This window comes from Myxine glutinosa, chromosome 13 (assembly GCF_964187855.1).
Source record: "Myxine glutinosa chromosome 13, kmMyxGlut1.1, whole genome shotgun sequence".
NCBI lineage: Eukaryota > Metazoa > Chordata > Myxini > Myxiniformes > Myxinidae > Myxine > Myxine glutinosa.
Genome location: NC_136273.1, coordinates 23,922,888 through 23,937,586, shown reverse-complemented (window position 1 = coordinate 23,937,586; position 14,699 = coordinate 23,922,888). Strand labels below are relative to the sequence as shown.

The 14,699-nt window shown below is 47.7% G+C and overlaps 1 protein-coding gene across 1 annotated transcript in view; it reads left to right on the top strand.

Annotated features, from left to right (window-relative positions):
• The window catches only part of LOC137438726 (uncharacterized), a 230,457-nt gene that overhangs the window by 166,587 nt on the left and 49,171 nt on the right, over positions 1-14,699 (top strand). The window contains exons 29-30 of the mRNA XM_068134015.2: positions 2,791-2,844; positions 3,071-3,115. Of these exons, the coding sequence (XP_067990116.2) occupies positions 2,791-2,844; positions 3,071-3,115 (99 nt within the window). The remainder of the gene's footprint in view (positions 1-2,790; positions 2,845-3,070; positions 3,116-14,699) is intronic.

The window sequence follows — 14,699 nt, the reverse complement described above, 5'->3', positions numbered from 1 at the left end:
CAGACCGTACATCCAATCATCTTGAAATTTTGCACACTTGTTACTCTTCATGACCTCTACTATAGTATGAAGTTTCACGTCGATCAATAAAGCGATTCAAGAGATATCCATTTTTATTTCGGTTAATTAACGATATCTGCCAAACCACGTGACCTATTGCAAATTCCAAAAGGACATTTTAGTAGACTGCCATGCTGAACAGATCTGTGAAGTTTCCCCTCGATTGGATCAAAAATGAGGGAGGAGCTGGGTTTTAAAGGTTCATGCTTAAAAACATCATAACTCTGAAACCATGTGACACATGACGTCATGCTTTTTTGTTTGTCATGGGTATGCGATGCTGCCTGCAAAGTTTGGCCTCGATCTGTTCAGCCGTTGCAGAGAAAAAGGGGTTTTCGTGTTTACACGAAAAACAATATGGCGGCCGGGCCACGTGACCTGTGACGTCATAATTACCATTAAAATATTCTACAGACCGAGTCCCTCCAATGGGGAAAATTTGATCTCAATCGGTCCTATTATTGCAGAGAAAATGTTTTTTTAAAGGAAATTATAACTTAAAATGGCAATGGTACTGAGTGGCATGGCCTGGTAGGACAAAATGGTGTGTTTCTTCTTCTTTCAACAATAAAGACTTATAGCTTCGAGACCGCACATCCAATAATCTTGAAATTTTGCACACTTGTTCCGCTTGATGAGAACTACATTGCATTAAAAATTCAAGTCGATCAATGCAGTGGTTCAAGAGTTAGAAGCTTTTTAGGATTTTCCTTCCATCATTTATTGCGGCCAAACCATGTGACTTATCAAAACGTCTCAAGTAACATTGAAACATCCCCCCATGAGAAACATTTGTGTAAAGTTTCCACTCGATATGTTCACAAATTATGGAGGTGATTCCATTTCTAGTTTATGCTTAAAAACGTCATAACTCTGAAACCATGTGACGGGTGACGTCGTGCTTAAAGGCTTTTTTGTTCGTCATGGGTATGCAATTATGCATGCCAAGTTTGGGCTCAATCTGTTCAGGCGTTTTGGATAAAATGGGATTTTAGTGTTTTTTCAGACTTTTCACTCAAAACAATATGGCGGCCGAACCATGTAACGTATGACTTTGAAATTTTTTGCATTCTGAGTTTTTTTTAACTAAGCATCTGGGGGAAAAAATCTCATTTTTGGGGGAGAAAAAATTGTGTTTAACGAATTCTAACCTCCTAACGTTAGCATTTTTAATATACCCAATACACATGTTTTTTGTTCCCATTGTAGAGTTCTTTAGAATGAGCCATTCCTCAAATTTTTCCATTGAGCCGTTTCGGAGATACAGAGGGGCAAATTTGAAGGTGTTTTACAAGCTGGTGCCCATACCACGTGACCAATGACGTCATAATTCGCATTAAAAAAATTATACGAGCCTAGCCGATCATTTGATGAAAATTTCCTGTCAATCCGACCAGCGGTTGCTGAGAAACTTAATTATGAAGTTTTCGGAGGTGCAAAATAGGGTGGAAGAATAATAATAAGAAAAACTCTAGCAGTAATAATAGGTTACTCTCCATTTCATGGAGAGTAAACCTAATAATAAGAAAAACTCTTGCAGTAATAATAGGTTACTCTCCATTTCATGGAGAGTAAACCTAATTACAGCCAACTTTTAAGTTTTTCCAGACCATTTATGGGGAAATCTACATAATACCGAACATATGCAGGGAACGGAAAGAGGTTGGGGGGAATGGGCAAGGTGAATGTTAATCCTGTGCTGAATCTAAGACGACAATGCTGACTTATAACCATTATTGCAGCATACCCTCCTTCTTAATATACAAGTTGTGAGCACTGACCATGTTTCTGTTGCGACTGCCATGATTGATTGGATCATTGTTGCCATTTCCTGATGGAGAAATAGTAAGTTGGATGCAAGAATAGCAGGATTATAGTAGGAGACAGTTTTAACTGTTAATAAGGCTTTTTATCTCTACAACAAAAAGCTTTAATGTAACTTTGCATTAACCACAAGGAAATGAATTCTTCTTCTTCTTCTTCTTCTTTCATAAGTAGCGCATGACTGTAGGTAGCATAATTTGCTGGGGGAGCAGATGTGCCCCCTGTAGGTTAGAGCCGGATTTTGTAATTTGTTCAGGCTGCCAGCGATAGCTCGCATACTCTTCAAAAAAAAAAGACACCATGTGATCTTTAATGTCCACCAAGTAATGCCGGCAGATGGGACGCCCAGGTTAGCGTCCATTCGAGTTTTCTTGCAGCTCTCCTTTCCTCTGCTTTTTCCCTTTCCTGGCTCTGCAATTGCATCTCCAGTTTCCGGAGCTCCACATTTTCTTGTTCCTCGGGTAACCAACCCAAGGTCTACATTGATTTATTGCCTTGCCTGCAATTTAATGAGTTTTTAATGTTTAACAGTATTGAAGGCCCTTGGTCTCTCAGTATCATCAGGCAAGTGCCCAGATGGAAATGCCAAACATGGCAACCCAGAATGAAGGCGGGTAGGCAACACAAGAGGAATATGAAGATTCTTAATGGACTAATCAGTTTCTTTATGCCAGTCACTTTATCAGTTCTTCATTTAAATATAAAATGTTTCATCATTTCTTCTGGTCACGGTTCATCATTTTTAACGTTTTTGATTTCATGTTTTATCTGAGATATGATCAAAATGCCTACAAATCGTCTTTCTTACCTCAATGTCTTTCATACATGATTTCTCTGCATACCCTCCATCCTTCCCATACCTGAATCCTACCTCCTTGACTAACATCCCATCATCTTCTTAAACAGGGTGCCAGGGGTGATGACGGACTGCCTGGAGAATCGGGCATTAAAGGGTTAAAGGTAAATATTGTCTAAAATCAATCAGGTCTAAAATCTTATTTTTATGAAAAGGACGAGGGTATGTCCATTATTTTAACTATTCTGACGCGAATCTAAGGTGGAGAACAAAAAATGTGCACCCCCCTTTTTCATTGTATATTGCACAATTGCAATAATCCTTACAGAAATGTCCACAAAGACAATCGCCCTTAACCTTCCTTTGTACTTGTCTTCCATCCTTGCCAAGGGCCCACAAGGTGATGGAGGCATGTCTGGAAATGTTGGACCACCAGTAAGACATTCTTTTCAAATTATATGTACTTCAGCATAATGGAAGGTATTGGGACATCCACTCAAGCAGCTATTCTTGACCTAATTATACATACTGTATGTACTTCAAATGATATGTAATTGTATGTACTTTCTAATTATATTTCAGCGGACATGTTCACCTACGAGTAGGGGAAACTGGGGTCTATTGGTACTGCTTGTGTCAACACATTGGCACTCAATATCATTGACCAAGAATAGCTGTTTGAGGGGATGTCCCAATGCATCTTGCGCAACAATACACCCCAATTTCAATACGGCCCAGTTAGCCATAAATGGTCTCATTGTGATGTACAAATAAACTTTTGTGTCTACTTCCCTGATTTGGCTGTTTGTTTGCTTCTAATTGCTTTGATTAATTAAATCATCAAACTTTCCAGGTTACGATATGTTTCCATGTGCAAGTCATGCCAATAGTACAATGCTTTTCTCATGGTTACCAAGGGTGCCATACATTTTGCTGTGTTAAGATGTAGAGGCACATGTAAACCTCGTAGCACATCCGCACTACCAACCCATTGTGTCACTCTGTGCTCCAATCTTCATGACCTAAGCCACACCTTAACTTCAGTCAGTACCACACCTTAACTTCCAATGGAACCAAAAGCAATGACTTTTAATCTTATGGAATGCCAGTTGTGCTTGCAGTATACCTCATCACATGTATCTTGTGATATACATAGTGAACAAAAGGAAGGTTTGGTCTACGATGAAGAAACTTGACCATGCAAGAGTTTACTCGCTTCAAAAGTGGGACTTGACTTTTAAAGCATACACAGTATATACCAGGCTACACGTATGTTGGACTTATAAACTTCGTTTCATGACAAACTATATTTCCGTCACTGCATACCTCAGAGATAGTGGCATTTTGATCAATTTGGGATGCTCAGGTCATCAATCAGCAGCGCTGCCTCGGCTGATCTGCTGGACCTACTACCCTAGCCTGTTATTCTAACCCTTGTGCACTCGCGCACACACACACACTGCTCTCTCTCCATTCATTCCTCCCCTTCCCCATGCCTACTTCTCTCCCTCCACACTCAACTCCTTCCCCACCCTCGAGGCACTCATCCCTACCTGCACCCCACCCACTACCTCCCTCTTCTCTCCCTCCCCCAGCCTCCTCTCTTCCCCTCCCCTTCTTTATGCCCCACTCTCCCCAATACCATAAAGTCATGGTTATTCAGCTTACAGCAAGTAAATTCTTGTCAGAAAAATCAAATAAATCCGCGCTAGTCTCAATCCACACATGTGGTGCGGTGTCCTCAGGTCCAGATCAATGTCAGATGGCCTCAGGCTCAGATCGATATCCTGCAGACTCGGATCAATATCTTGCAGGCTCAGATCAATATCCCACCTTCCTCATGCATGTGTTCAAACCTCCTCAGCCACGCCAGGAATGCATGTGTTCAAAGCTCTCTGCAATACCAGGAATGCACGTGTGCACATATCAAACGAGGGAGAGGGAGCAGCAGGGGGTGCGTAGCCCTCCCATCCTTTGGATTTTCGATGATAAGTTATATCCTGTGATATTGGATGCAGTCCAGTGACAGATACGCCATTCATAGTGGTGGTGCCATTTAACAATATGTGTGTAAAAGTAACACCCAATAAATTGCCTTTACTTTTTCATTTACCCTCGTATTTCTAGTATATGTATATATATATATATATATATATATATATATATATATATATATATATATATATATATATATATATATATATATATATATATATACATACATATATATATACATATATATATATACATATATATATATATATATATATATATATATATATATATATATATATATATATATATATATATTGTAACGGATTTGAGAATCCTGTGTAATTGTAAATATCACCCTGTGTAAATGTAGTAATTCTTGTAAATACCTCAGCTTTGTGTGTAAAGGTCAAAGGTCGTCCCCCTAGTTAATCCATCGCATGCACGTAGGCCACCATATACCCTTCTAAATAGTTATTTCCTTATTATGTGTATTAGTTTAAGGCTGTGTTTCCCACTAGTTGACCCTGCATTGCACCGAATCAAATAAAATAGATCCCCTTTCAATTGCCCAAAACCTCCATTGCCAACTGCATTTGCCGCCATTACGGCGTGGCCAAGCCTCGGAGAAGAAGGGGCAGGAGCTATATCAAGGGCGTTGCCCACCCATTGTCATCAAAAGGTGGAGCCAGCGAGCCCCCACCAGCCAACCAGGGCTGATGCGAGACCATCATGGGCGGGGCGCGCATTGATCTGGAAGCTCGTTATAAAAGCGCCCGCGCAAGCCTTTACAGAGAGATGCGGCAGATGAAGCACGCATGAGCTTTGAGACCACCGCAGCTTTGAGACCATCGCAGCTTTGAGACCACCGCAGCTTTGAGACCACCGCAGTTTCGACACGCAGCTTTGACACGCAGCTTTGACACGCAGCTTTGACACGCAGCTTCGACACGCAGCTTCGACACACAGCTTCGACACACAGCTTCGACCCGCTGTTAGTGTTACGCAGGAACCAGATTGCGGTGGCATCGGTGGCCGTCAAGGTCGAGTCCGACGTCCCGCGCGGGAGCAAGCTCCAGCTGAACCTTCCTCCCCTTCCAGCCATTCGTTCCTGCCTTCATTCCCCATTCGTGTAAGTCTGATTGTCGTCTGTTTTGTGTGTCTTGTCCTGGGGTATAAGTAAGCTTGTATAGGTAAGCTAGTATTGCACTGTGTCTTCCCTCTCCTTCTGTCTTTATTTTCGTTTCTTTCCAGCTTCCTTGGTTTCTTTGATTGTGTTCATAATAGTTAGTAATAAATCCTGTTCTTCCTACCTTGCCTTCTTTCCTTCACATCCGTTCGTCCTTGTCTTTTCCATCATTGAATACCTGTGGCACGATTTGGCCAACGCATAAGAATCGGGTCTAGTTCTGCTAACGGTTCGAGCCGCAGGCTGCCCTCCGCTCGGCAAAATAACATCTTGTCCACGGTCTCGAACGAGGTTGCTCACCTGCCTCCCTGGAGGGAGCTGGGCAGCTTCAGGACTCACGTCGGTCAGTCACAGACAAGGGGATTAATCCCCCCTTCTTAAGGGGAAAAGGGGCCGACGTTGCGATCCGCAACAATTGGTGTCAGGGGCGAGATTCGGACCTGAAGTGCGCTTAGCGCACTCAAATTACGAGTGGCCAAAATTTTATTAAACACATTCCAAATTAAAAATCGTGCCATGGATGATCAAGGCGAGCGGATGCCGGTGGGTGAGTTAGAAGGGGGGGTAGAATCGACCCAGGACCCCGGGGAGGATTTGGGAGTAATGGAGGAGCGCAATACACATTGGGTTGCGGGGGTATCAGGTGCACAAAATGACGATGCCGCGCACGAGGTTGGAGGTGCACAAAATGCCGGCGGCTCGCAGGTGGCAACAAGAGCCAAGCCCGCGGTACCAGCGGGTTGGGACCTGCATTTACTCATAGAGCAATTACGAGCATCTGTAGAAATGCAGAGGGCCAAATTAAGGGCAGAAATGGGAGAAGTGGGGGACAAATCCGCCCGGGAAATAAAAGGGTTAATATTAACCCAGGACCCCAGGGAAGGAGAAGTACAATTGGTAATGGAGGGAGCCGATGAGGGCACAGTAGAGGGGGTTGCAGAGGGACAAAATGGCGGCGCTTCGCACGCGGCGACGAGGGCCGCGCCCGCTGCGCAAGTAAGGGCTGGGGACATGCAAGCGTTAATGGCACAATTCATGTCGGAAATCAGGCAAATGAATGACAAGTCCACCAAAGAAATTCGGGAAGTGAATATTGGCATGAATAAAATGAATGGTAAAATAGATATCCAAGGGGAGCAATTGGGAAACCAAATCCAGGAATTGAAAAAGGAGGTGGGAAATCGAATTGAAGGGTTTAAAACCACAATAGGTGACCAAATAAAAGCATTGGAGAGGGAGGTTGAGCGGGAAGGGCACACGGTATGCGACGAGGTAAAGCAGGTCGAGAAGCGCTGGTGGAGCGAGGCGGAGAAAAGCGCGGGTAAAATGACGGGTATAGAGATCGCGACCCGGGATATGGAAAAGCCGGCGACCGCTGAGGTAGAGGGAATTTTAATACAGCCAGCGGTCGTCGAGGTGAGTAAAGAAAAAGTAGTGGGAATTGAAATTGGAGAGACCGGGGACTTAGAAAAGCACTCGCGGCAGGGAAAGATGGAAAATGTGCAAAGTCCCTGCTCACATCACGATGCTGTGCTTAATAACAAAAATGAAAGTTTGCAGGTGGTGAAGGAACGAGGAAGAGGAAGCGCCCAAGTGAGTCGGACTGTATATGGCACGAAAGGATTTTTCGTGCGCTTGGGATCGCGAAAGCACACGGGCGTTCGTGGAAGGTCCTTTGTGTGCTGTGTTAAAGCGAATGGCGCGCGTGTGAAGAAAAGGTGTGTGAAGGTGAACGGTGCGCGTGTACGAATGGCGTCGGAGCGCGAGTGTGTTACTGGAAGTGAGGATGAGTGCACAGCAGAGTGTGAAAGTGAGGATGAGTGCACAGCAGAGTGTGAAAGTGAGGATGAGTGCACAAAAGAGTATGTGAGCGTTATGAGTAGACCTGAGTTTGTGCGAGGGGAGAATGCACGAGCGAGTGCTGTGACAAAGTGTGTGGGATATACGAGCAGCGTTGGGACGCCGGGTTTGGTGAGTGTGAAAAGGGTCGCGTATGCGAGTAAGGCATCGACGTTAAACGGGGCAGCGTTTAGGGCGACGGATAGCCGATGCGAGCACTCGGGGCGCAGTGCGCTTTGTTGGATGCGAGGCTCGGCGCGGGTCGGTGCTGCATCGCTTCTCTTCGAAGCGTCGCGCCCGATTCGGGCCTGGCTCCGCCCCGCATGGTCGAGTCCGGGCTTTGCCGGGCAAGGCGACTGGTCCGGTTCAAGGACAGGTCGGAGGGATCGGAACGGTGCCCCCTGGTGGCGGGGACGAGGTTCCGACCGGGCGAGATTGAGCCATCGGGCCGGAGGCCGCAAGGATCCGCGCCGAGATGGTGCGTGGAATCTCGGCCCGACCAAACCGCCTCCCCTGAACCGAATGCCGGACGGATTCAACCTGCAGGCAACCAAACCACCCAAATTCATTGCTCGGATTTGCGAAGCCGAGTTTTAATGAGGTAACGACGCACCGAGGCTCAGATATAGTGGACTGTGATGGTAATAGTGTTTTGATCCGAAATTTAGAATAGTGAATAGGATTGGCAGAAGTGATTGGCAAAAATTTGATGATTGGCAAATGATTGGTAGAATGATTGCCAGTGATTGGCAAATTTTGATTTGCAGGAATTTGATGGCAAAATTGATACTGGGACATGCCCGATGTGGTGGGATGGCAACTCTGCCATCCCTCACACAACGGGGCACATGAGCTATAGTTTTATGGGGTTTGGCAGTGAAAACGAGCCCGGGAGGGTTAGGATAATGTATAGGGACCTAGAAATGACCATAGGTAACGGTAAGGTTAAGTAGCGACATTGTACAGGTAGTCGGGGACATAGGGAGGTTAGAATGGATGATAACGACGTGGGATGTGCTTAGTTTAAAGGGGCGACTGGGAAGCGCGAGTTTCAGAGGGGAGTAGTTAGATCAGATGATGCCGTGTGTGTGTGAGAGTCTTAGTATTGAGCAAATGAGGCAATGCTCGTGAATGGTGCCGTGTGTGTGTTGAAAGTGTACTCAGTAGCGTATTGTGAGAAGTGTGAGATGAGTGACATTGTGTTGAGTGAATGAGCTTGCATGGGGTGCAAGTGACGAACAGGTGTGTGGTGCCGCCGGTGGGTATGTCCGAGGTGCAGCCGGGGGGTGTGTCCGTGCTGCAGCCGGTGGGTGTGTCCGTGGTGCAGCCGGTGAGTGTGCCCGTGATGCAGCCGGTGGGTGTGTCCGTGGTGCAGCCGGTGGGTGTGTCCGTGGTGCAGCCGGTGGGTGTGTCCGTGGTGCAGCCGGTGGGTGTGTCCGTGGTGCCGCCGGTGGGTGTGTCCGTGGTGCAACCGGTGGGTGTGTCCGTGGTGCCGCCGGTGGGTGTGTCCGTGGTGCAGCCGGTGGGTGTGTCCATGGTGCAGCCGGTGGGTGTGTCCGTGGTGCCGCCGGTGGGTGTGTCCATGGTGCCACCGGTGGGTGTGTCCATGGTGCAGCCGGTGGGTGTGTCCGTGGTGCCGCCGGTGGGTGTGTCCGTGGTGCAGCCGGTGGGTGTGTCCGTGGTGCCGCCGGTGGGTGTGTCCGTGGTGCAGCCGGTGGGTGTGTCCGTGGTGCAGCCGGTGGGTGTGTCTGTGGTGCAGCCGGTGGGTGTGTCCGTGGTGCAGCCGGTGGGTGTGTCCGTGGTGCTGCCGGTGGGTGTGTCCATGGTGCAGCCGGTGGGTGTGTCCGTGGTGCAGCCGGTGGGTGTGTCCGTGGTGCAGCCGGTGGGTGTGTCCGTGGTGCAGCCGGTGGGTGTGTCCATGGTGCAGCCGGTGGGTGTGTCCGTGGTGTAGCCGGTGGGTGTGTCCGTGGTGCAGCCGGTCGGTGTGTCCGTGGTGCAGCCGGTGGGTGTGTCTGTGGTGCAGCCGGTGAGTGTGTCTGTGGTGCAGCCGGTCGGTGTGTCCGTGGTGCAGCCGGTGGGTGTGTCTGTGGTGCAGCCGGTGAGTGTGTCCGTGGTGCAGCCGGTGGGTGTGTCCGTGGTGCAGCCAGGTGGGTGTGTCCGTGGTGCAGCCCGTGGGTGCAGCCGATGGGTGCCTCTTGGGCTTGGTGAAATGAGGAATTGCTAGGCAATGCTCGGGAAGGATGTGTGTGTGAGCGTGGGAGAATTTGGGTGCCTGAGGCAATGGTTTGGAGATTTAGAAGTGTATTGTGGAAAGTGTGAGGTGATTGTGAATTGTATTGAGCGTGGAAGTGTATGGAGCAGTGCATGAGGAACAATTGTGGTTGTGCATTGTATTGAATGAATGAAGAAGCCTGGGAGGAAGGAGGGTGCAGGTGGCACCAGGTGTGATTGCACAGGTGTGCAAATGAACAGGTGTGTGGAATACATGGAGTATGGAATGGATGGTGTGGAGTGAGTATGGTGGAAACTGTGGAGTGGAGTGGATGGTGCGAAGGTGTGTTTGGGGAGGATGGACCCCATCATGAATACTCGGGGAGGGTAGTATAAGAGTTAGGTAGAGGGAGTAGGTCAATTGTGGTTGGATATTGGCATCTGTGGTGCGTGGTGGAAGAATGGTGTTTGGATGGGTGCATTAGTGACGTGGAAATGGCTGGGCGTGTGGCCTGTTAGTGTGTGTAGCTAAATGGGCACTCTGCCACTGTGAGGATGTCGGCCAGGTGAGGCCGCAGGTGGGCTCTGGGAGCCGTTAGAGTTGTGGATGGGGCCCGAGGATCCGGAGGACGGACCCGGGTAGCCCAGTGCCAGAGAGGGCACCGAGTGGGGAGAGCGCCAGAGGGCCTTCCCCAGTTAGATAGGTTAGGGTAAGGAGCAGGTAAGCTCGGAGGCAACTGCAGTGGTGGAGGTGTGCAGGTGGGTAGACCTGCTGGGAGAGCCACACGACCCAGTACTGAAATTGTGCAAAGGCACAGGGAGTTGAATCGGAGGAGTGAGACCCCAAATTGAGGAAGCACCACAGTTTGGTCAATGGGAATTTGGTTCTTAAAACCGCATAGGGTAAGATGGCCAATGCATTGGCAGGGAAAGACCCCGGGTAGTGTAAAGCGTGTTAATGTCATTTAGAAGGTAGATAGGATTGGAATCTAGTGCTAGCGGCTAGGGTGCCGGCTTAGGATCCTAGGATCCTGGGTTCGAATCCCGGTCAATCGCTGAATTAACGCCAGGGGGGTTGACTCAGCCTGTCATCCTTCCGAGGTCGGCAAATTGAGTACCAGTTCACTGGTAATTCCCTGCTTGTCGTTAAAGGCGGCAAAAAGGGTTGGCGTCAGGAAGGGCATCGGGCCGTAAAACATTGCTTCAAAAAGGGGACCGAAAAACAACAACAACCACAGTTCCCGAAAAAGGCCAACCCCCGCTTGCGGGGAAAAATGGCCTCTAAAGGTGGTTTTTTTTAGTTTTTTTTTATAGGATTGGAATCTCCTCGCACCATCGACATCCACTCACCTGGGGTGACAGAACGCCACACCATGCCATGTTATTGTTATTTTTGTGCAAATGTTTGGAATGTGAGACGCATCATGACGTGGGTGTGACATTGTGTTGTTGTTCCATCTCTCCCTCCTTAAGAGGGATTGATGAGGAATTTGGGTGATGGCAAATTTTGGATTAGTGGGATTGTGACGAATTTGGTATAGGGGAGATATGGGGAAGACGTGACGGTAGCGACGAATTTGTAAATGTGTAGGTTTTTGTAAATATGGGGTAAGGGCAAGGGTAGAGTAGGTAACAGGGGGGGGTGACGTACGGTAGGGATGAGCTTTTCTCCGCTCAGTCTCCAGACGCACCTCACTCTGCATTGCCTTGTTTGATGTGTACCCTTGCACCCTTACCCCTCGCTAACCTGTCTCTGTCTTCCTTCCCCGACCCATGGATCATGCTCTCTGGACACTGAGGGGAGCGTGCGGGAGTCCGCCATTGTGTACCCGAACCCCCGCAACCAGCTGCCTGCATCGATGCACCACTTATGGACCACATGTCTGTGGCTGAGCACCACTCATGGACCCCACGGGTTGGGGCATGGCCCCTCTGCTGGAACCGGCCACGATGGCCCAAGATCTTGCTTGCGGACCTCGGTGACATGGCACCTATGCCACACAGGTGAACCACCCATAGTCGGCCCCTGTGGGCCATAAATAAAAACGGACACGTTTTGTGCATTTTTGTTTTTTTATGTCCAAATAGGCCGCCAGCAAGAAGAACATGAAGAAAGACAACATCAGGAAGAGCAATGGCCAGCAGAGGGAGCCGAAGAGAAAGACTACCAGCAGGGGTTTGTTAATTTTTTTGGAACTGTGGTGACTGTGCACTGACTGGTGCGTTTATGGTGCTGTATGGGGCTTTATGGTGCTTTATGGTGCTCTTTGTTGGTGCTGGTGCGTCGATGTAGCGCAGGCTGTCTCCCCCCCCCAAAGATCAAACGCAGGTCCTGGGTTGCGTTTTGTAAATACAATCAGCATCACTTGTAAATAATGCTCCCCACCGTACATGTTTAGTTTGAGAAACATTCCGCAATTCGGTTAGCTGTGGGCGTGAATCTGTTAGGTAGGGTGCAATGGAGCAGAGGGACATATTTATTTGTGTTTTAAAACTGTCACACTCAGGGTCAGGTTAATTGTAGAGGGAACTACACCTACGTGTCACACTAAGTTAAAGTTTTATAGGACCGGGACGTGCCTGAAGGATGAGGGTGCAGTGTAATGGATTTGAGAATCCTGTGTAATTGTTGTAAATATCACCCTGTGTAAATGTAGTAATTCTTGTAAATACCTCAGCTTTGTGTGTAAAGGTCAAAGGTCGTCCCCCTAGTTAATCCATCGCATGCACGTAGGCCACCATATACCCTTCTAAATAGTTATTTCCTTATTATGTGTATTAGTTTAAGGCTGTGTTTCCCACTAGTTGACCCTGCATTGCTCCGAATCAAATAAAATAGATCCCCTTTCAATTGCCCAAAACCTCCATTGCCAACTGCATTTGCCACCATTACGGCGTGGTCAAGCCTCGGAGAAGAAGGGGCAGGAGCTATATCAAGGGCGTTGCCCACCCATCGTCATCAAAAGGTGGAGCCAGCGAGCCCCCACCAGCCAACCAGGGCTGATGCGAGACCATCATGGGCGGGGCGCGCATTGATCTGGAAGCGCGTTATAAAAGCGCCCGCGCAAGCCTTTTCAGAGAGATGCGGGAGATGCGGCAGATGAAGCACGCATGAGCTTTGAGACCACCGCAGCTTTGAGACCATCGCAGCTTTGAGACCATCGCAGCTTTGAGACCACCGCAGCTTTGAGACCACCGCAGTTTCGACACGCAGCTTTGACACGCAGCTTTGACACGCAGCTTTGACACGCAGCTTTGACACGCAGCTTTGACACGCAGCTTTGACACGCAGCTTCGACACACAGCTTCGACCCGCTGTTAGTGTTACGCGGGAACCAGATTGCGGTGGCATCGGTGGCCATCGAGGTCGAGCCCGATGTCCCGCGCGGGAGCAAGCTCCAGCTGAACCTTCCTCCCCTTCCAGCCATTCGTTCCTGCCTTCATTCCCCATTCGTGTAAGTCTGATTGTCGTCTGTTTTGTGTGTCTTGTCCTGGGGTATAAGTAAGCTTGTATAGGTAAGCTAGTATTGCACTGTGTCTTCCCTCTCCTTCTGTCTTTATTTTCGTTTCTTTCCATCTTCCTTGGTTTCTTTGATTGTGTTCATAATAGTTAGTAATAAATCCTGTTCTTCCTACCTTGCCTTCTTTCCTTCACATCCGTTCGTCCTTGTCTTTTCCATCATTGAATACCTGTGGCACGATTTGGCCAACGCATAAGAATCGGGTCTAGTTCTGCTAACGGTTCGAGCCGCGGGCTGCCATCCGCTCGGCAAAATAACATCTTGTCCACGGTCTCGAACGAGGTTGCTCACCTGCCTCTCTGGAGGGAGCTGGGCAGCTTCAGGACTCACGTCGGTCAGTCACAGACAAGGGGATTAATCCCCCCTTCTTAAGGGGAAAAGGGGCCGACGTTGCGATCCGCAACAATATATATATATCAAATGTCAAGATTATCAAGATTATATATGTCAAGATGATATATCATACTTATTTCTTAGATTTTCTCTTCTCTCCCTAACTTCCCCGACCATCAACCCTTTGTCTAACGTTTAAAATACCAAAAAATATATATATATATATATTATTTCCTTCTCTCCTCGCAGGCACGTGCTTGTTGTCTCGCCCTGCCCCCTTTATTGCCTTTTCTTCCACCTCTCCCTTCCATCTCCAGCTGAGACTTGCCTTTCCAATTCAAGTTTCCTCCATCTCATTTAACCCTTTCTCCTTTCTCTGAACCACGCCCTCACTTGAGGGACTTATCCCAGATTGTTTTTTCACGGTTTTGTTTAAATATGTTTAAACTTTCCCCTGCAGTGTTTTATTCAGTGGTATATTACAACACGCTGTTTTTCTTCCTATTTAAAAGGATTTTTTCAATTTCCTCATGAAATCATTCCATTTCAAAATAAATTTCAATCTCTTACATTCATTCCTTTCTACATTCTCTAATCTCACCTTCATTCCACCCCTCCTCTATCGTTTTCAAACGGATCTCTGACTTGAAAATCACAATAGACCCAGTTTGTAATAAATGTTCGTTTTTCATTAATCATCCACTTTCTAAACTCCCTCCTCACTCCTCCCCTCGTAAACTCCCCCTTCACCCCTCCTCGCCAAAACTCCCCCTTCACCCCTCCCCTCCAAAACTCCCCTCCTCACCCTCCCTTTCAATAAACCCAGTGTTTTTTGTTTAAGAAGATATTTTTGATTTAGTTTTATTTGACTGAAGATCGTTTAGTACTTGTTTGAGGTGATAAAGTAATTATGAAGTTTGCAGATGAGAGTTTG